The 27,668-nt window shown below is 40.7% G+C and overlaps 1 protein-coding gene across 5 annotated transcripts in view; it reads right to left on the bottom strand.

Moving 5' to 3' along the window:
• The window catches only part of dock10 (dedicator of cytokinesis 10), a 55,386-nt gene that overhangs the window by 11,061 nt on the left and 16,657 nt on the right, over nt 1-27,668 (bottom strand). Inside the window, exons 1-37 of one of the 5 annotated variants that reach the window (XM_026299308.2) lie at nt 25,734-26,231; nt 18,659-18,778; nt 16,507-16,596; nt 15,534-15,616; nt 14,193-14,265; nt 13,756-13,899; nt 13,244-13,378; nt 12,218-12,404; nt 11,163-11,248; nt 10,669-10,752; nt 10,332-10,487; nt 9,982-10,230; nt 9,750-9,872; nt 9,095-9,177; nt 8,862-8,984; nt 8,674-8,753; nt 8,385-8,572; nt 8,187-8,252; nt 7,939-8,031; nt 7,683-7,806; nt 7,437-7,558; nt 7,201-7,284; nt 6,217-6,309; nt 5,881-5,999; nt 5,555-5,624; nt 4,038-4,151; nt 3,722-3,793; nt 3,414-3,560; nt 3,021-3,104; nt 2,818-2,914; nt 2,640-2,672; nt 2,263-2,441; nt 1,643-1,759; nt 1,391-1,508; nt 1,103-1,224; nt 443-557; nt 59-125 (exon numbers count right to left, since the gene is read on the bottom strand). In XM_026299308.2, coding sequence (XP_026155093.1) covers nt 59-125; nt 443-557; nt 1,103-1,224; nt 1,391-1,508; nt 1,643-1,759; nt 2,263-2,441; nt 2,640-2,672; nt 2,818-2,914; nt 3,021-3,104; nt 3,414-3,560; nt 3,722-3,793; nt 4,038-4,151; nt 5,555-5,624; nt 5,881-5,999; nt 6,217-6,309; nt 7,201-7,284; nt 7,437-7,558; nt 7,683-7,806; nt 7,939-8,031; nt 8,187-8,252; nt 8,385-8,572; nt 8,674-8,753; nt 8,862-8,984; nt 9,095-9,177; nt 9,750-9,872; nt 9,982-10,230; nt 10,332-10,487; nt 10,669-10,752; nt 11,163-11,248; nt 12,218-12,404; nt 13,244-13,378; nt 13,756-13,899; nt 14,193-14,265; nt 15,534-15,616; nt 16,507-16,596; nt 18,659-18,778; nt 25,734-25,892 — 4,199 coding nt within the window. In that variant the 5' untranslated portion in view covers nt 25,893-26,231. Of the gene's footprint in view, nt 1-58; nt 126-442; nt 558-1,102; nt 1,225-1,390; nt 1,509-1,642; nt 1,760-2,262; nt 2,442-2,639; nt 2,673-2,817; nt 2,915-3,020; nt 3,105-3,413; nt 3,561-3,721; nt 3,794-4,037; nt 4,152-5,554; nt 5,625-5,880; nt 6,000-6,216; nt 6,310-7,200; nt 7,285-7,436; nt 7,559-7,682; nt 7,807-7,938; nt 8,032-8,186; nt 8,253-8,384; nt 8,573-8,673; nt 8,754-8,861; nt 8,985-9,094; nt 9,178-9,749; nt 9,873-9,981; nt 10,231-10,331; nt 10,488-10,668; nt 10,753-11,162; nt 11,249-12,217; nt 12,405-13,243; nt 13,379-13,755; nt 13,900-14,192; nt 14,266-15,533; nt 15,617-16,506; nt 16,597-18,658; nt 18,779-20,797; nt 21,013-25,733; nt 26,232-27,668 lie in introns of those variants that run through there. The other 4 variants (XM_026299304.2, XM_026299307.1, XM_026299306.1 and 1 more) reach the window with 4 other exon arrangements.

Here is a 27,668-nt window from a genome sequence, read left to right as displayed (position 1 = left end):
TTCTCTGTGTGTGTACTATCACTACTCAGCCTAACAATGAAGAAAGACGAGCACTTACTCCAGGATGTTAAAAAAGTCTGAGATCTCCTGGTGAATGGCCCGGTGCCAATAGGATACTAGCACATCTGGAAAGAGGTAACAAAGACAGAGCAGATCATACAGTATCACCCATTTTGAAGAGGACTACCCAAATGCCCAAACAAAATCTTCTCGAAGATCAGGATACTAGTAAACATTGTTTTAACCTGCACAGAAGTGTAGATATCAGGTATTTGCTATATTAGAATGATTCACTAACTAGCCTTAATCTTCTAGTCCTCTATGGATGTAGAATGTAAGAAAAGCACACATAGTAAGCAGCATAAACAGTATTTAGAAACGCAATTTGCCAAGGCTCTGGACTGGACTGTGACTGGACTTTTGTATGAATGTAACTTCTTACCCTCAGATATGGTTTTCATGATGTGCAAGAAGCACATAAGCAGGCTCCGGGTCTCTGCCTGGTCCAGCTTGTCACAGCGAGAACTGTAGGCTATCAGGGACTGGGGACGAGCAAACTGAGGACAAACATCCAGACAGTCATGATTTTACTGTAGTTATAGATTTGTGGGTTTTGGTAAAGGCTATTTCATAAACTGGTGCAGTATATTCATGTTTTATTTTACTTCTTTTGGGCCACTGTTTTTACAGGCAAGGTGGAGAAATTATAATACCAAACTACAAAAACAAAAATTGAGTTTATAATTTAAATATAAGAAATCTAAATTATGAGTGTAAAAAATGAAGAGACCTTTCTCTTTTGGTATGTAGCTGAATTTATCTAATGGTGGTGGTGAGGGGACTGTTGCAGGGGCTGATGTCTGTGGTATGTTTTTTCTTTAAGAGGGACAACATTGCAGACAAAGAAGGTGGACCGCAACTGTCTTTTAGAAATCTGTGTGTCATACAATTATGAACGACTCAGACAATGTGCTGTAAATATCAAACAAATACAAATGTATCTACATTTTTGACACATTTTTACACAACTGCTCCTACAGTCTCAAAAATAAAGACAGAGGCTGATGGCTGTTGAGTTTTCATAAGGCTATTCATATCTGACCTTCTCACATCCATCCATCTTTTCACTGTTTCTGTCACTGTTGCTAGGGTTGGAGTCCACACTGATGAGAGAGCCCCGAGATTCGGTCTGGTTACCCGTGGCAACTGCGAAAGACGAGAAGGCTGGTGGAGATGGGAGGAGGAGTCAATGTCCTATTTCACACCTTTTTATACAGAAATTAGACAAATTTGCAGACACACACCCACACACATGCGCGCGCGCGCGCACACACACACACACACACACACACACACACACACACACACACACACACACACACACTGCTACCTGTGATGGAGTTGAGTACTTCTTTGGAAAAGGAGGCATCCACAGAGTTGGCATGGCGAGTAACAGGAATTATCCCTCCAGCAACTCCACCTCCTACACTAAGGTCATCTCGGGAGCCCTGGTAAGGATGCAGACAGGGAAAAAAGATTTTGTTCAGTCTGAATTTTATAGCAAAAAATAATGATTATGTATGACATACAGCTGTCAACCAGTGTAGTACACGATAAGTAAGTCTTTTGTCTTGATTCTTACCTGGTCACTAGCAGTGAAGTAGATGGGGAAGAGGTCCCTGAGGAAGAATCGAGGCATGTTGTCCAAGATCAGGCCATACAGAGGCAGGTAAAGTGATGCGATTCTTGCCTGCTTCTCCTGGAAATGCAGCCAGTTAAATGACTTGACATTAGTCTCATTATAGGATTTGTGCAGGTTGTCAGACATACTTCTTTGATTTAGACAGCTTGTAAGTACGTGTGCCATGTCTTTACATAGATGTTCCTCTCAAATGAAAAGTGTTGCTGTTGATTATTCATTGACATTTGCCAGTTTTGTCTTTTATTTTCCTCTGCACACATTTGGTTGTGAATGAGACTCAACTAGGCTGAGTCTTGGTCTTGACTACAGCCCTGCTATTTTATTGTGGTTGGCAATATTCAATACTGTTTAACACAGGGCAGATTACTGACTCCATCTGATCGGGACACTTCCCAGAACTCATTAGGACATCCTCACTGTTGCTTGCAGCTGCTACGAGCAATCACATGTCAGAGTGTATGTGTTTGGATGAGTAACACTGGAAGAATTTCTACTGTGAGATCATGACTCACTGGTCATGCCTTTTAGTTTCCTCCCATGTAAACATATGTTCTCTCTACCTTGGTGGCATAGCGTGCATCCAGGGAGTGTTTGGCCATTAGAGTCTTCAGGGTGGCCAAAGCTAGGTGTCTCAGGTCCTGCTCATCCTGGAGGGCCAGCCCCAGCTCCCGAAGCAACAGGCCAGTGAGGAAGTGCTTCCTGCAGAACTCTCCAGTCAGGTTGTACTCAGGCACTGACACTGAGGAACCACAGCAGAAAAGAGTCACATTTTAAATGAAAATTAACTGAGCTGCTCGAGCCAATATTTGCTTTCCATCGGGGAATCTGGTTACAGTGAGGAAATAATATGATGTGGAATTCCCATTATCATCATACAAATGTAGCACACACTCTGTGGTGCATACGACATTGCAAAGGAATGAGCAAACATATTTACCATGAGTGCTTTGTGGCTCTGTGGATGCATGGTCTGACATGGACAAATAGTCAGAGAATATGACAGAGAGAGAAAGATAGAGAGACAGAGTGTTAATAGACAAATGAGAGCGAGAGCTGCTGGATGTATGAGTTATCACATTAACACCGGTGTCACTGAATATGACTTGAGCTCCTACCTGGAATGCGAGCGGAAGGTAAAGGCAGGCTGAGAGGAATGTAGTGCTCGTGGTTACACACCTCTCTTAAGAATTCAAATTTCAGCTCGCACAAAACCTAACAAACACACAAAAATTATATTGTATGGTATGTACACAGTTACACTGTTTTTTTTTTCATCCTAAAATTGTATATTATAATGACTATATATGTTTTGTTTCACCTTGCTGTCAGTAGCTGTGATCATGTTGATGTAGTTGCTGATCAGTTTGAAAGTGAAGCCCCTGTCCATCAGAGTAAAGCATCGCTGCAAAGAGACAGAGGACCCATCGAATTGGAGATCAGGCCCAGCGTCAGTTAATAACAGCATGAGAGGCAGATCATTCAGCACAGATGGAAAAATCCATAGCTATCAATTGTAAATGGACACAATTTCCATTTGCAGACTTTTAGGTGGTTTATATTGATCTACATAAGCACATAAACTGTATGTACCCTTTATATGTACTCAAACTCCGCTGGGTCCCAGAGCGTCGATAACTAGCCCCTTTAAAAAAGGTTTCTTCAGTGTTAAAATTTAAATATACAACACTAACTCTAAACGTTTTTTCCCCACCTTGACAAAAGCTGCCACCGCTAAGTTTGCACTGCGTGTCTCTTCTGCCATTTCTTTGTTTTTATAAAAGATGTGTTCGGATACTGTCTCCACCAGGGTCTCCACGCGGCTCAGGTAGGATGAGGGAAAACGCTGGGGTCTGGGAAGCTGCAGGAACAAAGAGTCATCATAATATTATATGCTTCATGTCATATCCCCGGTCAGATTGTACAACTGCAAATCAACTGTACTGAACCAAGAATAATGGGAGTAACAAACTTTAATGATGGGATCACTCGAGGGTCCCTTAGTGCAATATGTCACCTTACCTTTACCTTGTCAGGGTCAACCAAATGTTGGGCCATGGACTTGACAATCAGGTCAAAGAAGAACCAGGAGAACTGAAACCAGGAGGGTCACAGCAAAGTCATTCTCTAACATTTCTAAATCATGTAGTTTGTAACACAGTTTAATCACCTCCATTGTCAAAGCAGGGAGATGCATATGATGTTGTTCAGAGAGTTACTTTTCTTTGAAAAGCCCAGAGGCATAAACAACAATTATAACTAATCCATTTGAACAAGATCTAGTGGTTCAGCTGAGAGTAAAAAGACAGGAGGTTGAAAAGAAGGGTAAAAGATTCACCTTAAGGACATTCTTGACAGCAGCCTGCTCATTGCTCTTCAGGTCAAAGGTCATCCCCTTAGCCAGCTCCTCGTGGACTGTCCTGAAGCCGCAGGCCTCTGTCTTGAACACATACTACACACAGAGAGAGGAACAGATTGAGAGGGTTGTCAGGTAAAGGTGGGGCAGAGAAAAGACAAGGGAATTACATGCAGCAAAGATCCCACCCAGACACCAGGTGCTTTGCAGTTCATAGTCCTGACTAGAGCTGCAATGATTAGCCAATTAATTAATCAATCAATTGAAAAAACCTTATCTGGCATCTAGTGTAATAAATGGTTAGTCCTTAAAGTACCATTCCAACAACAACAATGCTAAAATATAATAGTCCCAGGTTCTCAAATCAGAGAACTTGGTTTTGAATGTTTTACATAAAAGTAATTGAATATTCTTGGATTTTGGAGAGTTTCGTTGGACAAAACAAGACATCTACATCTGGCATGCTCTAGACTATTGTTATGGGTATTTCTCCCTGCTTTTGGATGTTTTATTGACCGCGGTTGTGAAAACTGTCCTACTTAACTTCCTACATTGCACGGAAACCCAACTCTATTTAGATTCTAATGACACAAAGCAAAGAAAAGCAGCAAGTTTATATATCAGAACTAGGGAACATTAGGCAATTTTTGAAAACCTAAAGAACTGGTGGATTACACAAAATACTTGCTGACTCATTTTCTTTTTCGTGTACTCATATATGCAGTATATGCATGTAAACAGGAGCAATAGCACAGAAACCAGAAATTAAGAAAATAAAGTAGTTTCCATTTAGCTACTACAAATAAAACTACATGTCAGATAATGATTCGATAGGAGTAATATGAAAGCATACGCCCCTAAATTCAGCATGCATGTGTGTGAGCATACACACACACACACACACACACACACACACACACACACACACACACACAGCTGTTTAAAGTGGTCGCACCACAAGTCCTGAACATCATGCCAATCCGTTACCATGGCAACATCAGTTCCATTAGTGCTGCTACTGTAGTCCTTTCCTCTTACCTCCCACCATTCATCTCTGCCCCTACCTCTTCAAGCGCTGCAGGTTTCCTTCACTGTGGCCAACATGAAATGGATTTTGTGGTTTCTGCTGCTCTCTTCTCTAATTCTCTTACTGACGTTCCTCCCTAAAACAACATGCCTTGTGTTTCTCATTGAGCAGACTGAATGTCCTAGTTTGCCTCCTACTCAATCACCAATTCCTCTTCTATGTCTTCTCTTCCACTTTCTCTGTGTGTGTTTGCACAGTGTTCTCGGCATGTGGCCCTAACCACACTCCTGCTGGCCCAAACACACACAAATATACACACATACAAACACACAAAGCCCCTTTCTCTATTTTGTTTGCCAAAAAAAAAAATACTGTATTCACAGTGATACTACTCCGTCATGGAAAACAACAGCTTCCAAAATTACTAATGCAAACACACAACACAAACAACTTCTACTGTATGTTTGTATACCTTAATGTAGGAGTGCAGATAGTGATCCAGGTTTTCGTCATGGCACTTTGCAACTATGTGAAACAGCACTCTGCAGACAAAAGGAAAGGAAACAAAGATTATATTTAGCAAAGCTTTTGTTTATCAAACACTACCTGGTGCATTCTCATTTTATTGTTTGTCTCCGATAGTTTGCAGAACCTTTTTGTATGACAGCAAACAAAATAGGGGCAGATGTTTTTTTTAAAGACCGTGTATTTCTTCACCGTATGCTTTATAATATTCACTGAGCCCCAGCCCCTTATGTCACTGTATTTCTGATGGACTTCCATAGTACCGCTGCATACCTGGTGGTGGCAGCAGTGACCTCATCATTGTCATTCTGAGTCAAAACCTTGAACAGCTGGTTGAAGAGCACTGGCAGAAATCGGATGATCACTGGGATTCTCTCCATGCTGAGGAGACCCTGGAGGAGGAGTGGAAAACAAGCACAGGAGGAAGAGGAGGTGGAGAAGGTTGAGAATGAGAAGGGTGGAAATAACATAAACATAAATCATAAAGAGGCCGGAAACAAAATGATGTTTGACATATTGGCACACTCATTAAATGTCAAGTCGTCAAGTTCCTGGTTTTAGTCTTGGTAGCAATAAACAACTGAGGGGATGTAGTGCTCTTTCTCTGACCTTCAGGCAGTTGAGGAAGTTGGAGGTAGGTGGTATAGAGAGGTCCAGCTCTCTCTTCTGGCACTGCTGGAAGAATCTGTTCAGGTGAGGGTCCTGGCACAGAAAGAAGAGGCCATGAAATTCAACAGCTAACATCTGGAATAATACTGACAGTTAATCCCAAAATGTAAACTTCGCCACGTAAATCAAATCTTTAGTGAGTGTTTCAGCCTCGGTCTTCACTCAAACAAATGAAATCAGCTTCATAGACTCAAAACAAACGCAAAGTTAATATCACATTTACTGTAACATGTTTTAGACAGATGTTTTACATTCTGGTGTCCATTGTTATTTTTGATAGAGGAACAAGAAAGAACTTCTGCACACTAGACTGTGTTGGACACTAAATCTTTTATTGGTAATAGAAAAGGTTAATGTTACCAAGAAAGAATAAAAGTATCTTCTTAGTATACTGAGATGAATATATATCTCTGTACAGTATATAATTGTATGTATTTTTATGTGTATTAGCATAGGTGGATCCCATTTACAAACCACCAGTCAATGAAGAAAATGCTGATATGGATATAGTTACTACTCTCCACTAATAAGGATTGTGCATCTCAAGCTCACGTTGCATTTTCCAGTTGCAAAATACTTGAGAATGCTGCAACAACTAATGCTTATTTAATATCCATTTTACAGTTCCCCAGAGACAGGTTCATTTCAATTCTGTATGAGAAAGCTGAGCTAACAGTAATGTCAGGTAATGGATAATATATAAGGCCAGCATTTTCATTTAGGGGTTAAGTGTTCATATAAAAAGGTAGGCCCCTGACAGATGTTTACAAGAATGTAGTGGCTGAAGCAATAGAGAACCATCCACCCACCCATTGTCAGTGGGGAGAAAAACAGCAGGACACACATACAGTATCAGCATGTCAGTAAAACCAAACAAAAATAGAAAGCAAGGTCAAGCTGGAGAAGCATAGATGATGCCCATACCTGAGTGTATACAGTAGAGACAACATTGGTGGTCACTTTAAAGATAGCTTTTCCTCCATCAACCCATTTCACATCTGCTCCATTCTATATGAAAAAGAAGACAGCTGGAATATGAACATCGAAGAACCAACCAACTCAATTTATCACATTCAGTAATGCTTAATATAATTCACAAACAAATGTCTTTATTGTTCAGCAGGATGTGTAATAGTTCTTCCTTCCTTCCCTCCTCTCACCTTGGTGTTGCTAGCTTCCTTGATAGCCAGGTATCCAGGCGGCAGGTTGCAGGAGACGGGGATGTTGAACTCTTGAGATGACAGACGACCTTCTTTGAGAAGAGGCAGCCAGGAATAGCCCACTAACACAGAGCACACGCGTACAAAACAAACATTACTGAATATCGGAAAAGAGCATCTACGAAATAACTTGCGATGAAATAAAAGTTATGCTAAATTGTGGCTCCACCTCCACCATCCCCTCACCTGCAGTCTCCAGTGTCTCTTTCCTCTTAGCATTTGTCTTAGCATTGATGTCACAGGTGACATGGTAAAAGGAGAAAAGAAGATGGTGCTTTTCATGAAGTTGCGTAGGCAGCTCGATCTTCACCTGTGGGCACAGTACCATGTAACAGGTTATATTCTGATAAGCAACGGATTGGTGCTTAAGGTCGGGTGAATCCACTCGCAGGTACTAATGATCTCGATGTTCCTGAAACTCTTTGCGTTTTCCTGTCCTCACCTCATCATAGAAATCAGGGCTCTGAGAGTGGTGCAGGACTATGGAGCAGGCTGCTGTGGCAAAGACTGGACCTCCGGGCTTGCCGTAGATGCACTACAAAAAAAAAAAAAAAAGAAACACAAAAAAAATGGTCGCGACAAAGTCACACTCAGCTGGTTTTCCATGATACAGAGAGCTTAACTGGAGAAAACAGAGTCTTATAAATCCCACTAACTGTCCCATTAGCATGTTTTTGGACAGCACTCTACCTTTAAAGGTTTGGCAACTTCTTCGTCTGAGCTGCGGAACTCAACGTAGACTGCAAGGTTACGAGCCTGTGAACAAGACGACCATTGTAACAGTAATAATGGCCCCTACACCAACACCAGCGAGTAATAAACATATGAAATATATAAAAAATCATTCTTGTTAAACAGTGCTCTGCTGTTAAAACTACTGTGATATACCTTGGCGAAGCTCTTCTGGCTGTCATATTTAAGGTGCTTCGGGTAGACATAGATGTGGTTCTTGTAAACACGGTGTGGCTGTGTGAACTTGGTGGTGTCCTGGACAAACTCCTCCACCTCCACTGTTGGCTGGTGTTTGCTCAGGTCTTCAAAGGGCTTCACTGGCACATAGGAGGATGTTACACAGTCTGAAAGTCCAGAAAAAAAGAGTTTCATACACAGTAAAGGGGAAGGGAGCAGGAAAAAAAGCAGAATGGGGTCATGAATGTAAGACAAAAAGCTGAATTACTGGGATGCTCCAAAGGAACATAGTCGACTGCGATGTCCAACGTCCCAGGAATAGTCTGCAGTTTGCTGGTCTTCTCAGCTCTGCAACCACAAAATTTAGAATAAAACATTGTAAGATGTGTTTATTTGGTCTCAGAGAAATCCACAGTAGGTGACCTACTTTCAGGTAAAGTTTACAGTCCAATTTACCTCCTGTACTCGGTCACTAGTTTAATCAGGTCATCTGTGGAGATCTTGTTGCTCTCCTGTTTGAAAAGAGGTGAGAAACGAGACTCTCGGTCCAGTGCTCCGTGATTATCCTTAAACACCGGCCTATAACAGACAGAACAAGACAATGAGGACTTTGGTTACTGATTAGATCCTGTGGGAACTTGGTAGGTACATTTTAAAATGTACAGAAGGCTCTAACCACTGACACTGACCTGACAGACCAGGCAAATGGCATTCGGTACTTTCCCAGTTTACTGCAAAACTGTTTGTTGGACTTTATAATCTTTTGAACAATCTGTTAGAGACACACACAGAGAAAGATGGACAGAGGGAAATGTTACCCTATACAGTGTGATGTGACCAGCCCTGCACTGGAGTTGACCAAGGCACAGTGAAAGCTTAAACCAGAAGTTGTTTAATACAGAAACTGTAGCAGCAGGTTGAATGTCTGTTGATTCACTTAGCCATTGAAACAGGGACCACATGGAGAACTGCCAGTGGGGAAGCCAGGAAATATCTTGGATAGGATCTCGGAAAAAAAACCCAATTTCTGTACTCTCCAACACAACTGGCATTCACTAGTGAAGATAAACTCAGGCCTTACAGGAAAACCATTGTATAAACATCATACATTAAACTGTTTGACTAGATTAAGCCATTTGTCTTAAAATATACGCCCTAACAGCATGTTCATGAATCATTTTTCCTAGCTTGCTCCAAGAGTTGACACAATGTAAAATGTTTAGCCCACTGTTGTCACTTCACGACAGAAAATTAATTCAGAAAAAATGTGATGTTGTTAAGCAACGTAAGTATTGGTGCAAAAATGACAGAAGGACCAAATAATAAAAAAAATGACTTTCTGACCTTGCTGGAGTCTGTGTTCTTGATATAAGGTTCAGTGCCACAAGCAATATTTCCCATGAGCACCTTTTCAACTCTTGCCACCATCACTATGTCTGTGTGGGGGTTGGTCACTGAGAAGATGGCCTGTGTGGACAGTGATGAAAAGGTGTATTAAAGCAGAGCAAAGGAGGACAAAAAAGTCTTTTTCTTTAGCTGATTTGCATCTGGAAAACAAACTGTAAGAGTAATGTACCTGTTTGGGAAAGCAAAGCCACTGTTCCAGATCCAGGCTGAGGTAGCAGTCTCCTGGCTTCTTCTCAGCAGGAGAGCACAGGCCATTTTCCTGACCTCCAACCCCGGTCCCCGGACCAGCTGTTCCATTACTGCAGCTTCCGAGCATCTGACGCACCGCCTCATGGTTGAGGTCTAGGTGGAAATCTGCTGACACCTTTCTCCCTTCTCGCACATCCAGCAGAGTGAGTGACACGAAGAGGGGTTCAATCTAGTGCAAATCAAAATATCTTATTACCCATATTGTCTTACAGATTTAGTCAAATCAAGTAGGTTTGAATAACTGTCTGAAAGTGTGTTTGTACTCCTCACATTAGTTATTGGTCCGGTTTCACTCTCATTGATGCAGCCCTGAAGCATGAGGCCGAGTGATCGGCAGGTTACCATAAACCTTCTGCCCAGTTTCTCCTCAAAAGGACGCACTGGTGTGTTTTCACTTGAATGTTCGGACCGTGGGCTCCTCAGAACCTGTTTGGTGAAACACTCTTTGTTACCTGGAGGTATGCTTAACCTTATTTTATTTCATTGAGAAAAAACAACGTCTCAAAGGACAACAACACATAAAGTCAAAATCTGAAAAAGCACAAAATGTTAAAAAGTCATTGCACATATGAAGTCTGACATGTGTGGCCAAAGACTTTATAATTACCGGAGTGTCGGGGTCAAGAGAGAACAGATTCAGTCGCTCTTCTCTTCTGGCAGATCGTATTCCTTCATCTGTCTCAGAGATATACTGTGACAGGACAGAACAACAGGAGACAGTCAGAGACAGCTATAATAAATAATAAAAATGGCACGAAGTCAGTTATGGTTTCACTGGTCTTGCTGTTTCAGTGACATCTGACATTTCAACATATGTTAAACAGAGACTTCTGTGTTTGGAGTTTACATATTTCGAGGGTGTTCTAGTTGTGTCAACTTAAAGGGAACAAGCATTGATTAAATCCATGTCTACCTTAACTAACAAGCTCGTTCTTGTCTTCTCTTGCTGAGATACTGCCACTGTACACTTCTCTACATACTAACATTAACATTAGGCCCATACATGTATATTGGACATGCATATACATTTAAATATCATGATGATAGCTGCAGGTAGTAGTAGCAGTGTTGGGAAAAGAGAAAGCTGCTGGTGTAGCTAACCTTTGCCAGCTCTGGATTGATGCCGTTCTCTGTAGTATCTTCATTCTCCTGCAAACAGGAGTCACTCAGCGATACGTCGAACACATCTGGAGAGAGTGCGCAAACAATCAGGACATCTGAGAGGCACTTCTGTTTACGAGTGATGACTGCCGTCATCAAGTGCATGGGAAAGCTTATCTAAGCAGTCCAGTTCCCCGCATAGGTTAAAGGCCATATAACATTTTCTAGAATAGGTTCAACAACAGTAAAATACACTCCAACCAGAGTCAGTGGACATACATATATATATAAATATATATATATGTATGTGTATATGTATATATATATGTATAAATATATATCCATCTTAGAATACAATATGGCTCCATTTGAGTTATTTATGGATAATAAGCCAGGCAGAAAAGAAACCTTCATGTGCCTGGAGCCAGTCTTCCAAAAGGCCACACAGAAGAAAATGGCTCATTAATGGCAGGTCACTATACGCTTACAGCCTGATTTAGTAGCTAACAGACCACAGAGCCATTGTAATAGCAGAGGCTATTACATCACTGGGCTATTTCTCAATGTTCTGTCAGTGTGCTTTATGTTAAAGACAACGGTCCCCTGCTCAACCTTTTTACTGAGCTGGCATATAAGCTTGAGTTTTTTTTTAAATGAGTTTTTATTAACAAGGCATGATGTATTAAGCCAAGGTGGAGTTCCTGGTTGTTGTCAGGACTCATTTCCTGGCGGGAATTATTATTATGGATTGAACGTCAAGCCAGCGGCAATTCACCATTAAGGTCACGGCAGGATAGCAGAGTCAGACTGAGACGAAAAGGTTAAATTTTTGCTGACACTATATCAACCCTCTCTTAAGGGCACCATGATTTATACATGCGTTGAAATTATCTTAAAATGTCCTCTTCGTCTCTCTAATACTCCTTTCTCCTCAAAATTACCATTTGTGCTTTAATCCCCTTTTCTCTCTCCAACTTTCTTTCAGCTCCCTCTCTCTGCATTTATTACGGGTAAATCTTATGTATTCATAAAAACAAAAACTGAACCAGTCTCACCCTGCCGATGGTCGGTGAGGTCCAGACTCTTGCGGTCTGGAGCAGGCCCGTCATGGGGACTGATTTGTAAAATGCGGGTCAGTGTGCTAATCCATTCCTCCATGTCCTGCTCGCTCTCTGCAGCCAGCACGAAGTACGTCACCTCGTTCATCTTCAGCTCAAAAGCGTGTTTCCTTAAGCGGTTATTCTTCAGGGAAATGGATGATAATACTTTTCTTTACTTTCTAACATTTGGATTTGGTTTTTGCAAAACTTTATGCCATTTTACACAATTTCAGAGGGTTCTTTATAATGAATTATAAACTTAGCCTAGTTTAGACTGGTTTTGGGATTTCCAAAGTAACATTCCCTAGAAACATTTAAAACATCATAAAGCCTATTGATAACACCTAGTGGATTCCACCTGTACATTTACATAGATAGACAGATTTTTTTCCATTACTGACAAGGTAAACATAAGACTGCATGCACATACTCTAGTATGGAACTGCAGAGGGTGGAAACCGAATAAAGCTAAAACCTTATTTCCACTGTGGTCCTTGTAAAAAAGTAAGGGCGCTGCAAATCCCAAACCCACATACAGTACATCCAGCAATTACTTTAAGCTAAGCTAGACAACTGTGCCTTTGAACCACATTCAGCTGTATAAAAAATGACACCCGTGATGTTGTCACTCACTGGATGAGTTAAAAAAAAAACAAAACTAAGCAATCCCTTAAAAGCAACACAAGAGCATCTTCCCTGGGCTCACAGAGATATTCTTCAGTTTGACCATTTCGTTGGTCAATGAGCCACAATTTATGGCAGTATAACTGTAAAACACTTTCTCTCCTCATAAAACATAATACTTACACAGTTACACACAGTTAAAGCTAAATGTCAATTTTTTTTTTTTTGTTTTCCTGCTACTGAGTTTTGTGGAGGAATGCCTAGTGTAAAATTTGAGACAAACGAATTAAGTGTTTAAATCTATGTCTTTTGTCACTTTTTGCATCCAGCACCTTCTTCGAAAGTTTTTAAACTCACCTGCACCACACCAGTGCATGAGTCAAGGAAAATGCATCCTTTGGGCTCCTTAGAAATCTTTTCATCTTTATAAAAGTTCATGATGTAGGAGTTGTCTGTCAACTGGGTGAGCTGGAAGTATCTCCTCTTGAATGACTGAACAGACAAAAACATTAAATAACATGGCTGAAGGAACAAGGAAAATTATTGTGATTGTACATGAATTAAAAAGGACCAAAATAATGGAAATAGACTGTTATTCAATTATTTTGAGGTCACTCAGAATTCAGAATAAACTTTGAGAGTGAACTCTAAGATGCAAACAACCTTACAAGGTGGTGGTATACTGATATTATTCCTTACTGCTGCTAATTGGGTGGGGTAAAAATATCACCACCTCCAGTCACAATTCAAGTACAAATGAGTTTTACCAGGTGAAAGTGAAACATTCAGGTGAAAACAGGCTGAGATCTGAGTGAAGACAGAAAAGTAAGTGTGTGCACAAAAAGGGAAAGCATCAGACATTTCCTCACCCGAACAGTGATACTATTGTTGACAGTGCTATTAAAGTTCCCTTTGTACAGCCAGCCTGACCGAAACACACCAATCCCTCCCCCTCCTCCTCCACTGCCGCCTCCTCCCCCTCCTCCTTTGGACGAGGACAGGGAGGTGGTGTCCTGTAAAACAAGATCAGTTATAGATAAATTAGGTTTCCATTCATTCCTCTGACAGGCCAAAGCAGATGATCAATAGAGAAAAGGAGACTTTCTAGACTCAGCCCATCTTAGGATACATCTTTGTCAGTCAAATAATGTACATAAACAATATTCCACTGTCTTGTTATGAGCTAACTGCTCTTGCAAAGTATATTTTATCAGCTTTGAGGCTCCAATAAACTAATTTAAAGATGGATCCAATATGTAATGCATTCAGTCTAAAAAGCATTTGTCAGAAGATGGTCATTACTGACCTCATCCTTATCCACGTCCTCATAGTCAATCTCAAAAGAATGGGATGGCAGCTTCTCTGCTTTGTACAGTTTCCTAGAAATGGATGGGGGAACAAACAGCAAGATGCTGAGAAAATGTAGTCTCAGATAATAACATGTACAAATAGAAGGAGAAATTATTTTAGGGATTCAATTAATCCACTCTCTTTGGCTGGTGCAAATGACTCTGGGGTGGCTGACTCTGCTTCATCGCTTTCTGTCAGTGGTCAACAATAGGTAGTCCTCATTCAGTCCCGGTTCACTGACTTCACAGGCTGACCACTCTTTGTGTGTGAGCCATGGGATAAAATGCCTTTGTGTGTGTGATGTGAGCTGCAGACAGCCAGGCTGCAGTCTGTGGAGGAAAACACTGGAACCACCCTCCGCTAAAAGTCACGCAGTCGTAAAAAGCTGCCTGAAAAAAATCTCTTAAGCGGACTATGTTTAGAAAAACTCTGGTGATTGTGGGCTGGCCACTGACACAGGAATGCTAATATTAGCCATGGCAAAAATGAAGATTGTTATACAAATCACAGCAGTGGCCACCGCACATACACAGTAGTTGCAGGGTGCTTCTTCTGTAAGGTTCTTCTGTCAGCATGCAGTTCACAGTATGTTCAGTGACGTCTTGGCTTAGTAAACAGCAGTAATAGTGTTTACAATACAGTACTTATGTTTCCCACATTTAAAAAGACAACTGAACTTCACTGAATGATGTTTTTGCACTAGTGTGCACTACTGTCATGTGAACTGACTGAAAGAATACAGTGGCAACCCATGGGACAGATGAGGGACATTCCTGTGGTTGAGAGCAGTAACTGCAGGGCTGCTGTGGGTCAGTCTCACAGGGACTGAGTGACAGCTTGATTTAAATAAATGACTTACTGAGTGCAAGGGGTGTCTGATTGGGCTGGACTAGCTTTCAGAATAAGGGTCCAGAATATCCTCTCTCCCCTCTAACATCGTCCTTTACTTGTTAATGACTTCTCACCTCAGTGTAATAAACTGTGGTTACCATTGACATTTGAAGCTATTTATTTATCTGGCTGTTCGTGAGGAAACATACTGCATGGTTTTAATCAAGTCAGGAAGTCACATAACTCTGAATCCACATATTTCAATCAGGGACTGTTCAAATGAAATAACACAACTACTGATCTGACTTTTGACACAGCTTAATAGTCAATGCTAAGGACACATTTGCTGACCCCGGTGTATTGAGCTTTGATACCCAGCCCTCTAAGAACTCAATATGAGGGATCAGGTTAAACCCTATAGTGCACAGAGAGCAGACAGGGTGACAGAGTCATGTCAGCATATTACCTGGGTAGCAGGCGGAAGTCTCCAGCATAGTCTTCATACTTGAACTGGACCACATTTAGCTCCGAGTTGTAATATTTACAGGCCTGGAGGATGGAGATTGAATTGAAAATGATTACATATTAACTTTCATAATGACGGTCTCTCTGGGAAACTTTGACCTGGGGCAGCTGAAACATCTGTAGACAATGAAGAAAGCTACCCGCTGTAAAAGCAGCATGAGGCATCAGCTCTCTTGAGGCCTAGTTATTTAGGTGCAGGCTAAGGTTTGTCATTAGATTATTTAAATTATAAAAGGGACTGAATTAAGACACTGCCTCCAAGGAATCTACAAATAAAGATATCTTTACATTTCATTAGATCATTTATCTGTCTCAGGGGACGAAGTAAGGAATAAATACACTGAATGTTTTCAGCCACAGTCCCAGGATAATTTTACATCCTCTCCGTCTGCTTGTTGAACGCTGTGTCAGACTCCTCTTTAAACCATCTGTTTAAAAAAGTCTTGATCTTTTGTTAACAATGGCCCAAATTATAAACACACCAAATGGGTTATCAGCTACAATATCAAACTCAGGACAGCTCACACACAAAAGGAGTCAGACACACACACCAGTCTTCACTGAGCTGTGACAGCACTGTCTGGGGAGTTTCCATCTCTCCTAGTATTATTTCTGTGCTGAGCCCTTGAGATTATGGCTAGCTGATCTGAAATGAGTGCTGATGGTCTTCATCGACACACACGCAGACAGGGAAATACACAACAAGATATGCACACGTTTGGTTTATTATAGAGGGATGGTGAAACTAGTATCAGGATGTCCTACCGACATGACACCTCTAGTTTTTTACCACAACCAACTGAAACCTATTTCTTTCCAAACCACAGTGGCTTCAGTTAAGCCTTGTACACACAAGGGCACATGGGTGAACACACACACACACGCATACAAACGCAGGCATACACACTTCATACCTGTCTGACCAGCAGACAGTCAGCCTGTAGCTCTGCCCCTTCAGGAACAGTCGACTTAAGAGTCCGTCTCTCCTGAGGCACCGTGGATACCTTAAAGGGACAAAGGCATCAATTCAATTTCAATTCACTTTATTTATATAGCACTATATTACTGTAAAAATAATAGTCTCAAGGCACATAACATAGTAAGGACTAAACTTTATGTTATAGAGAAGCGTCTATTAAAGAGAAAAGGCTTATTACATGCAGAAAATCCTATATTTACTGGGTGGCTATTGTTTAGGCTGATATTTACTATTGATGCATCAGGCTCTGGCAGGCTTACCACCGCAAATGAACAATTTCTTTGGAGAAAAAAATTGTTAAAGAGGAAATCATCGAGCTAAACTAATTTCCCTGTTCAGGGTATAAGGTGGTAAAACATGATGGCTACTAAGAATATTTAGCGTGGAAGAAACCTCACCTCGAGCAACAGTGGAGGGAACCCTGATTTAGGACATAGAGGTACGTAAACAAACGAGACACTGGACTGATATGGTAGATAATACTCTATTCCACCATCATCAAAACACCAAATGAAGGAATATCTTTTGCATGAATGGCTTCATCCCTGGGCGTTGGTTAGCACCATCACCTCAGAGCAAGAAGGGTCCAGGTTCAAACCCTGTTTGACATTGGGGTCTTTCTGTGTGGAGCTTGCATGTTCTCCCTGTGTCTGTGTGGGTCTTTCCCAGGTACTCCAGTTCCATCCCACACTCCAAAGACATGAAGGCTGGGGTTAGGCTAATTGGTGACTCAGAATTGCCCATAGGTGTGAATGTGAGTGTTTTTTGTGTGTCAGCCATGTGAGAGACTGGATCTGTCCAGGGTGTATTTCACCCAAGGTCAGCTATTATTGGCCCCACCCCCCCTGTGACCGAGGATGTGCCAAGAAAAGTGGTAGATGACAGATGGTTGAAACACTGGATGGATGAAACACTTTACTAATACGTTACTTTTGTCTTGCACAGCAGATATTCACAGTAAAAAAGCATTTGCTGTAGACTCTCAGTCCTTTCAGTCTGTCATGCTTTGTTCCTTACATAGTAACGCCTCATGAGTGATCATTTGGGAGGCCATGCAAAACGAAACTGTTCTGGGTCAGATTCATTGCTGTGAATATTAATAACTCAAGTCAAATCTCTTAGTATGTATTGACTTTCTCAGCAAAGATTAGGCCTTAGACAAATAACATAACCTATGAATCATGCATCTTTAATTATATAAAGTATATTTTATGATCAGTGAAAGAGAAAATCAGCTTTCAATCTTTTCAAGTGGACATCCATATTCAGAAAGAAATACAGAAACAAAGTGGAATGAAAACAGTTCAGCACTAAAAACCTATGTGCATGACCAGGGACCAGAGACCTTTGATTTATACATCACAATCAGCTGGCTAGAGAGTTGAGTTCACTGAACAACTGCCAAAAACGCAATATCCTGCCAAGCCACTTTCACTTACAATTATGGAAATTGACTGTAGGCTGCAGAGACAAAGAAAATCAGAGGAGATTGTTTCCTAGCCAGACTGAACTGGGAACCAACAGAGCCATGCAATCAAAGTACAAGTCTGGGGTCCAGAAGCAAATTATTCCTTTTGCCACATGCATCCAATTAGGTCATCTTAATGTGCAGTGGATCTGAATCTGCAGAAAAGCATTAGTGCAGCAATGAGGGAACTAATTAAAAAAGGAGCCAAATGGAGCTGAAGAAAATAAACTGTTGACTGTAGTTGAAAGACTGTAATGCCCAACAAACATGATTACTGAGAGTCAACAAAGTGTGTAATCAAAACCATTAATTTATTGCATGGAAGTCATCCCCTCTACTCTCCTTCCTTTGATAAAAATAAAAAGTACCAAAAAGAATACTTAGAAAACAGAGATTAAATGAAGCTCTGGCAAGTGACGTATGACTCAATACTGAACTTTTTAGAGATGATTTTGTTTGTGTGTGGGACAAATCCATGTAAAAAACAACTTCACTCTCACTCTTATAGATGGATTCAGGTTTCAGATCTAAATCAAAAACATTCTTGTTCTGACGGCATTAACCACCCAAGCATCAAGCCACCACATACACTCACACACAGACACAGACACACACTTACCGAGAAATCATTGTCGGGGAACAGAAGCAGGTCTTTCAGAGGGTCTTCCTTCAACTCGTCCCCCAGATCAGAGATGACAGCCTCGTAGTCAAGAGGATCGATCAGCTTAGGCTTCTCTTGCTACAAATGGAAACAGAAAGAGACACTGAATTACAAATCCACGACTTGGCTGTTATCAAACAATCTGATCCGATCCAATGCAATACAATAAATCCAGTATCAAAACTGTGTAAAGAACTGAACTTTGGCATCCACATTGATCAATTAGTTCCAAATTGGAAACATTTACTAATTTCATATTCACTATATTCTATTTGGAAAAACGGCTTTGTTTCTCACCTATGCTGTGGGAGGTTTGATATGTTTTAATAAATAACGCTTAAACCCCTCAGACTATAGTACCAAATATTTTGTACATGTGCTGAATGTCAGTAATAACGTCTCCATATCCCACACACAAGCCCACTAAAAACTATTTTATTTCATATTTGATATCTATTATCAAAATAAACACCATTACAGCATAAGATTTTATGAATAGCAGAATCCATGACAAATTCCCTTACTAAAATGTCAGAGTTAAAAGGAAAAAATAACTGTTTATTAGTCACAACTAAAACAAAAAATAGAGGCGTCATGTATAATACATGACGCCTCTATTTTTTTAAGTATCGTGACATTTCCTGTGTTGTGCCATGACATCACTTGGACCTAAAGGACTTGCAGAGGAAGTATCACTACAACTGAAGTGAGGTTTTGACACACTCTACACAATAAAACAACCTGAGCTAAAGGCATTAAATCGGACATAAGATGGACTTTATAACATAATCTGACATTTCTTCAGTGTCAAAGACAGAAAGGCATACAATACTCAGCAGCTCTTTATTGCACTATATATGAAGACCTGCCTTCACACAGTCCCCCAAACTTCATTTACCATCAAACTGGAGGTTATTAAATAATGTTCTTATTGTGTGATAACAACAAATGACACAATAACAAAAGAGTCGCACCAGAAACAGCATTTTCAATGAGTTTTACAGATGAAGGACAACGCTGAATAACTGCTGTCGTTCAGAGGAACGCAACAGAACAGTATCAGCAGCAAAGTAGGAGCTGGGGCAGGCTGTGGTCAGGAAGATGGAGGAAGTGATGATCTCTAACTTGGTTCACATGCATACAGTGCATACTGGGGCTTTTATCACCACAACTACCTTAACAGTCATAACAAGCCTCTTGGCATACAAGTATGAAAGAGCCCAGAGGAGAGAACAGGAGAAGAGACCTAGCTATAGTATATATTTAGTTGTAGAAGTTTTTTTTCAGGTTCTTTTACTTTTACAAGCAAGCATGTAAAACAGTACTAGATACTGGCTATTTAAATAATGTACATTGTTGATTTAATAGCCAATTAGTGAATAACTGTTTATTCTTCATCATTAATCAAACACTTCCAGCTTCTCAAACATGATATTTTTGCTGCTTTCGTCTTCTACCTTTGTCTTTTTGGACCGATGGGCAGACAAAATAAGTAATCTGTGAGATATCTTCTTATAGACAAACAATCACTGAATGTTAAAAAAAAAAAACTCAGCAGATTCATTTATAATCATAATAATCATTATTTGCAGCCCTGATAACTAAAGTGCGACTGGAAATGATTTCTGAAAACACTCGTAAGCAGGTGAATGCGGGTTAAATATCTATCTGTTACAGTGGTCTGACCCACGTGACATCAGGGTGGATGTTTCAGAGAAATGCCTGGCTTTCCTCTCACAAGATTACCCTCTATCAGATACAGCAACAGAACCATTGGCTCTGTCAGGTGTGTATCAGCACGACACACATTATTTAAATTGTTGGCTTCAAAGTGTTCACTTCTGTTTAGTTCTTCCTACCACAGAGGGCCGGCTCACTGAAGTGTAACAAACACATCCACAAAATAGGAGGAAATGAAGCACAGACACGAAAACTGATTACAGCGTAACAGCTACAGATAAACCGTACTAATCCTTACACCCAGACCTGTGTAAGACAAGCTTAGTAAACTAAACCCAGAGTGAGAGTCAATAAATATTTGCAGCATCAACGGTCATTTCACATCGTAAAAACTATTTGAAACAGAAAGAAACATACAATACTCAGCCTGTTAAAATGCGATCGCACTCGTTTGCTCTTAATTTTCTTCCTGAAGGTGATTTTGCTCCTGAAGCTCATCGTCAGCAGAATTACACGCACACACACACACAAGTTGCAATATTACTAAAGTTAGATTGAGTCAACTATACAAAAGATACATCGCAGGCATGTGCTCTGTCAGAAGCAGAACTAACACTGAGCGGGGTTATGAGTTTGTGTCAGCACACGTGGATGTAGAGGAAGTTGATGTTTGATGTCCAAAATATGCGCACGCACACACACACACACACACGCACACACACACACACACACACACACACACACGCCGTGCACGCACACACACACAGTGACAAAATCCCCCACCCAAAAAGAAACCAACTAACCAGGTGCTACAGTTTCTACAGATCACAGTCATGCTCTTGAAACCTTTCATTTTAAGACAGCAAAAAAAAATCTCACTTTGGCCATCAACATTACTACCCATACAAACAGAAACAATAACAGACAACCCCTTTTACAGTTACACGTTATCATATGATCACAGACACTCAAAGGGAAACTCTTAGCATCTTATCTGTGTCTGCTGAAATGTATCAATAGCCTGCAAGCTAAATAAAACGTACAGAGGTATTTATTAATGTCTGGTGCCATTAAAATCCACGGCCGTTAACATAACATTTGATATAATAATTCACACATTGTCTGTCTGTATGCACAGACACTTACTTCCCCAGATTAAACCTCACAGCAGAACCGAGCCCTGTACAAGAGGAAACATGATGATACAACAAGCTGGTATATCTGTTTTAGACACATTACATAATGCACAGCCATTAGGTTACTGAGGAGCACGAATGGATTCAATGAGGCAGAGCAGTCTACACCACCATCTTTTTTAAGAAACTGTTGCTTTGTTTCACTCTACACGTTCTCCATTTCTTATAAGGACTACTTTGATAGAAACATGTCACATAATATAATATTTACACCAATGTGTGGATTATCCACAATACTGTATATGGGACACATTGATTAATGCTGTCACAAACAAATAATTCATATTAACTGTATCGAGAAAGAGGGGGTACTCTCAAAACCTAAGCAAACAAAAGCAAAGCAGAAGTGTAGATTTAGATCTGAGCTATGATAATCAAGATAAAGATTTTGCAGCAATTAACACAAATCGAAGTTTTCTTATAGCTCTTTCCCCTCTGCTCTAATGTTCAGCGCTACAGATTTTACTGTGCAGCATGTGGAGCTTGAAATAGTTGATGGCAGTTGGTTTTATCATATGAAGTCAAAGTAACTAAACTCTAACCATGTGTGATTGAAAAGCAAATGTCAAACACAAATGTGTGATATGAAGCAGCTACAAATCCAAAGACCTGTCATTTGTTCCAGCCATATGAGATTTTATGAGTCAGCTGAGATGACACTATTGTTGTGTTTCGTAATATTTACATGCACAACATGGACCTGCAAGCTTACCAAGACAAGATACTTCTAAGTGTTAATCTTAATGTGCTATTTTTTCCTACTTTAATATGCATTCATCAGTCTTTGCATACAAAAAAAGAGAATCATAATTACACTCTGTGCTGCTCTCCAGTCTATTTGACGTCTGCAGCAACATGCAGAAGCCCAACTCTTCTTCTTTAGCACTGTTCCTCCCACCATCCTTTCTCTGTTCGGCACCAGCTGCCTCAGCTGGCTCCATCCCTCTATCTCTCCCTCGTCCCCTTCTCTTTTGCTTCCTCATCTCATCAAACATCCTCAGCAGCGCACTCCTTTATTTCTTTCTGCTTTGATTCTCTCTCTGTCTTTTCTATACTCCCTCGTTCTCAGCCTGTTAAACATCCCTTTTAACATCTCTCTCCCAGTGCCCCTCTCCTTTCCTCTTAGCAGGGGTGAGGTAGAGTGGGTGTTGATGTTGGTAAACTACAGCTGTGTGGAAGGTACAAATAGAGCACTAGACTGATGGCTCACAGCATGGCTGCCAGCATAACTGTGAACAAGAGTGTGAAGTAAAAACAGAGCAAATTTGGATGGAAATCATATGGTTAACCTCTTTACACATCATGCACACGAGCTGGTCTGTGTCATTATCAAGCACACATTTAAGGGCTTATCATGTCGTCAAGGAAAGATATGAGAAAAGTGTGACGAATACAGAAAAGTAGTGAAGTGTGGAAGATTGATAGGGAATAAGCAATAGAGAGACATAAAGGGATTGGGGCGGGAGGGGGTGGGGGGGTTGTGAAAACAGCTGAGACAGCATAGAAGACAAGAAACCAGACAGAATCCATCTGCTTTATATCACTGGAGAAACAGTCTGAGAAAAGATGCAGTCGGACTAATAGGGATTTATACATGTACAGTGTTGTGCAAAGGTTTTAGGCATTAAAAAATACACAGGAGATGCTTTTAATTTAAATTACATTAATAGTTTTCATCTATCTATTAACTTCATACAAAGTGAAGTAAATGGACCAAAACCTAAATCTAATCAGTATTTGCAGCACAACACACAGTTTCTCCTGGTACTTTTCAGCACCTTGGAGAAGCTTCTGCAATTTGTCTGTATATTCAGGCTCTCCCAGTGTCTCTGTCTCTTCATGTGATCCCAGACTGACTCCACACTCCCCAGATCAAGGCTCTGTGGGGTTCAGATCATCTGCTGTAGGACTCCTGGTTCTTCTTGCCTCTGAAAACAATACTTCATTAACTCCAATGGGTTCTTTATGGGCTTGTTGTCCTTCACAATGAACCTGGGATCAATCAGTGGTGTTGTGTGATAAGAATCAAAAACATCTAAAGAGCCTAAAAGTTCTGCAAAGTCACTCCTTTGATGAAAAACAGTGTTTACTACTTTAAATCTGGCATGCAGAAAGTCCATTGATTGTTTTTCTAAATTCTGTGCCTTCTTCCAAACATTAGATATTGTATTATGGCTGCCTACTTAACACATCAATTTCAGGTTACCCAATCTACAAACCATAAGCAGCCCTGGTCCCACAGATATTCAATGATCTTGTCAACAACTAAATAACCGGCCAGTAAACACATCACTAAATGTAACTCAAGAGGACTAAAGAGGTCGATGCCAGAGAGGATTGACAGTGACCAAAGAGAAACTGCAGGATTTGCATTTTTCCCTAACCACAGTGTCAGTGTCTGGGTGACAGAGAGTCAGAGTGTTGCAGGGTAAGATTAGAGAGAAGTAAGGAGGGTGTACTGTACAGCTAGCAGTCAGCGTTGGACCCAAACTTGTCAAAGTATAATTTGTTGGCTTATAGGTCCCTCTGCCTCCACAATCCCTAATTTTACTACAACTACGCCTGTATCCTTGATGGAAACTTTGGTCACAACTAAGCCTCTCTTTCCTACTCATTCTCCAGCTACTAAAGAAGTGCTATTTTACACTTTTGCCTTACGTACTGTAAATGATCACTACTACACAAGACAGCTTTCAACTAAACATGTTTAACTCTTTTCTTGACAAATGTTGAGGAACTCTTAATCAATTTCCAATTTTTTGATGATCACTTTGATACGGGAAAACATTTCTAAAAAAACTTATGACTATTGATTAATCTATTTAAATAGTAAGCAGAAATCTCAGGATCAAATTGGTTTCATTCATTTTTTTATAACAGGTTCATCGAAAGTGCCTTTGATCTTTGGAGTTCCCCAGGGTTCCATACTGGGGACTTTACTATGCTGCAGCTAGGTAATGTTGTATAGTACTTGAAATATTTATACAGCTATCACTTAATTTTTTTTCCATGGTTTTTCCTCTTAAAATCTAGCAACTCGTACACAAGTATCTAAATTTCACCGTTAACCGGACACCTGTGAATCATCAAGCATGAAACTGTGCTTCAGAAACCTGCAGTTTTTACAAAGAGTGCTACCCAGTTTGCTAAATAAATCTATTTCTTCATGTTTCTGTGAGATTTAGGCCTTTTTCAAATTGTAGGTATTGGTGAAGCTTTACTGCTTTGCTTAACAACAAATTTCTGCATGCCTAAAAAGATCACCAAAAGCAGAGTGAGTGCAGTAGTTTCAAGCCCTGGTCTGGTTTGAATAAAATGGCTAATGCTTGTACATTTGCATCAGAACTCCAGTTTTGCCACAGAGACCAGAAAAGAAAGAAAGAAGGAAAGGGGAAATAGAAGGGTGACTCTAAACACCCCATCTTGCCAAAACTGAAACATTTTTCCACCTGCCTTAAAGGAACCAGGATCTTTCTGGGACTAAAGAAATCTGGCCAGTGCTAGTAAAATCAGATACTGAGCAGATGGCTGACATGTAGCATTGTACTGCAAAGAAAGGACAATAAGTTGAAACACACATTATATGTAACTCATTCATCAATTTCTAGATCCAAGCTTTCTTTCATGTATTGATTAATTCACTCACTCAAACAACTCATCTTCCATCTTATTCATGGTTCTGTTTGAATAGCTATTTTTATCATCCTCTCTGTAAGCCATTTGCAGAGAAAGCAGAATTTTCCCACAGAAACTAGATTCCTCATGTCTGACCCCACCATCCCCCTCTAGTCTCCTCCCTCCATTTCCGTCCTTCTGCCTCTCAGCTGTGAAGGGAAACAACCAGGCCTCAATCACTCATCATACATTAACCTCAGAGACAGTGCAGGCAGTAAAAATGAAAAAATGATCCAAAAACGAAGAAAGTCAAAATTAGGTTTATACACATGGTCAAAATTAGTGCTTCAAGTGAGCAAAACCGAACCAGAAGTTTTACCTTCTGGCTCCAGACATGCCTCTGTTGTTACAATATAAAAAGTACAAAACCATACACCAAAGCACATAAAAATTATAATGCCAGTGAACACGTATCAAGTCTACCCCCACATACTGTTGCATGCATGGCAGGAGGCTGGTGAAGGTGTGGTAGTGTTGGTTACCATAACTATGATGGTTAAAGGTGAGGTGGTGGTCGTGTAACCCTCTAGAGTGGGCGTGGCAGCATCCAATGACATCTGGTCCTGTCGTGAGCACATGTGACCGCAGTCGGCGCCGCCCACTGAGCGTAGGAGCAGGACCACACTGGCCGAACAGCCCATAATCCACTCAGTCTACCTGATCCTGTCCAGCAGTAAAGGCTTCACCTGAACTGAACTGAGATTATCCCTCTGAACCTGAGCTCAGCTCTCTGCCCTGATTACACAGTTCAGTCCAATTCAGTCCAACCAGCCCCTGGTCCAGCCAGCGGTGCTGTACTGTGTTCAGTTCCAGTGGGAAAACTGAGGCTCCATCGTGCCTTCCTTGTCCTGCCACACCTTCTCCTCCACCTTCACTTTTACCAGTCCTGCTTTCGGAGCTTTCTCTGTCCTTCCTGCACTGCTGTGCTTCAGTCTCCAGCACTTAATGTTACTGTTGCTGAGCTTACACACTGGCAGCCTTACATGCCTCTCTCTCTTCCCTCTGTCCCTCTCTTGCTCTAACACACACACACACACACACTGATTGCAGCAGTGCATGGTTCAGCCCAGCCCAGCTCACCCAACAAATCACAGTTTGCAATAGCTGTCAGCTGACCAGAACCAGCTGCTAGAGAGGCACACACACACAAACCTACATAAATTTTTCTGATTTTCATTCTGCAGCGCTCTTCATCTCAATTTCCCTCCCTATCACACCAGGCCTTTCAAGTCAGAGTTCTGCTGGCTGTGTTTGGGCATCTGCAGTTTGTGTGCTGAAGACAGGACCTAAAGCACATTATCCTGCATGCTGATTTTTAAAATGAACATGTTGCACAGAGCCTGAGGTGTATGTTTTTGCATAAGTTTGCTACAGTAAATTCTGCTTAATGTACCAGAGTGGAAGTTGGCAGAGTGTGTTTGAGGCTCTAGGGAGAGTGCTTGGGAGTAGTGAGAGAGGCTATTGAACGGAAAGTGGATGGAAAGTGGGGAGTGGGCGGCTTTACAGATGAAGCATGCATGTGGAGTTTTAGGACTGTGGAGCTACGATGTGAAATTCCCTTTACTTTGGTTCAGCACATAGACAGACAATAGGACACTGACTGAAACACTTCCAATATAAGATTCCATTACATCAGTTTTGATGTGTATGACTGCCAGCGACAATCACTTTTACCACACTAATTTTTCTATGTCACCATAACATCTGGTCCTGCTTCACTGTTCCATTCATGTTTCATTTTCACTGTGTGTGGCTGAAGTGAAAGAAAAAAATGTTTATTCTGAGAACAAAATGGTTCTCATATGTTTTGCAGCCATTTGAAATTGTTCTCATTATAAAATTCCCTTTTGTTTTCCTTGCCAACCATACTTGTCGAACCAGAAGTTGTCCAAAACGTTAGAGCTGAGAAAAATATAGCTGTAATATGAGTTATGTCACTCATAAGTTACTGGTTTGGGGGTTTGCAGGCTTCATTTTAAGTCTACTGTTCTTTACCATCTTTGTCAGCTACTAAGGCCAGAAAAACTCTGTTTGGCCTAGTGGAGGCTGAGGAGGAAGCAGGAAGTGAAACCAGCTGACTGCAGGATGAAACACTTGGAAATCAAACTTCTTCTTTAGTCATAATATCTCCTTAATAGAACACTTATTCTTAAAATTACCACAGACACAGGAAATGAAAATAAATGCCCTGATGTAAGAATGATGTAAAATAACTCAAAAAATTCACTGATTAAAAAGCAGAAGTTTAAAGTTTTTTATTACATAAAAGTCTTGACACATGACAGTGTTGTAATGTACAGTGAGACTATGGGAGTAAAAATTGATAAATATAAAGTTCAAGATAAGTTGTGTAGCCCACAGTTGGAAAATGCACTTAAAGTTATTCAATTTATTGCAGAAAAAAATAATAATAGTAA

Source organism: Mastacembelus armatus, chromosome 13, assembly GCF_900324485.2.
Source record: "Mastacembelus armatus chromosome 13, fMasArm1.2, whole genome shotgun sequence".
Classification (NCBI taxonomy): domain Eukaryota; kingdom Metazoa; phylum Chordata; class Actinopteri; order Synbranchiformes; family Mastacembelidae; genus Mastacembelus; species Mastacembelus armatus.
The sequence above is the reverse complement of the archived record's forward strand: the minus strand, read 5'-3'. Positions and strand labels throughout refer to the sequence as shown.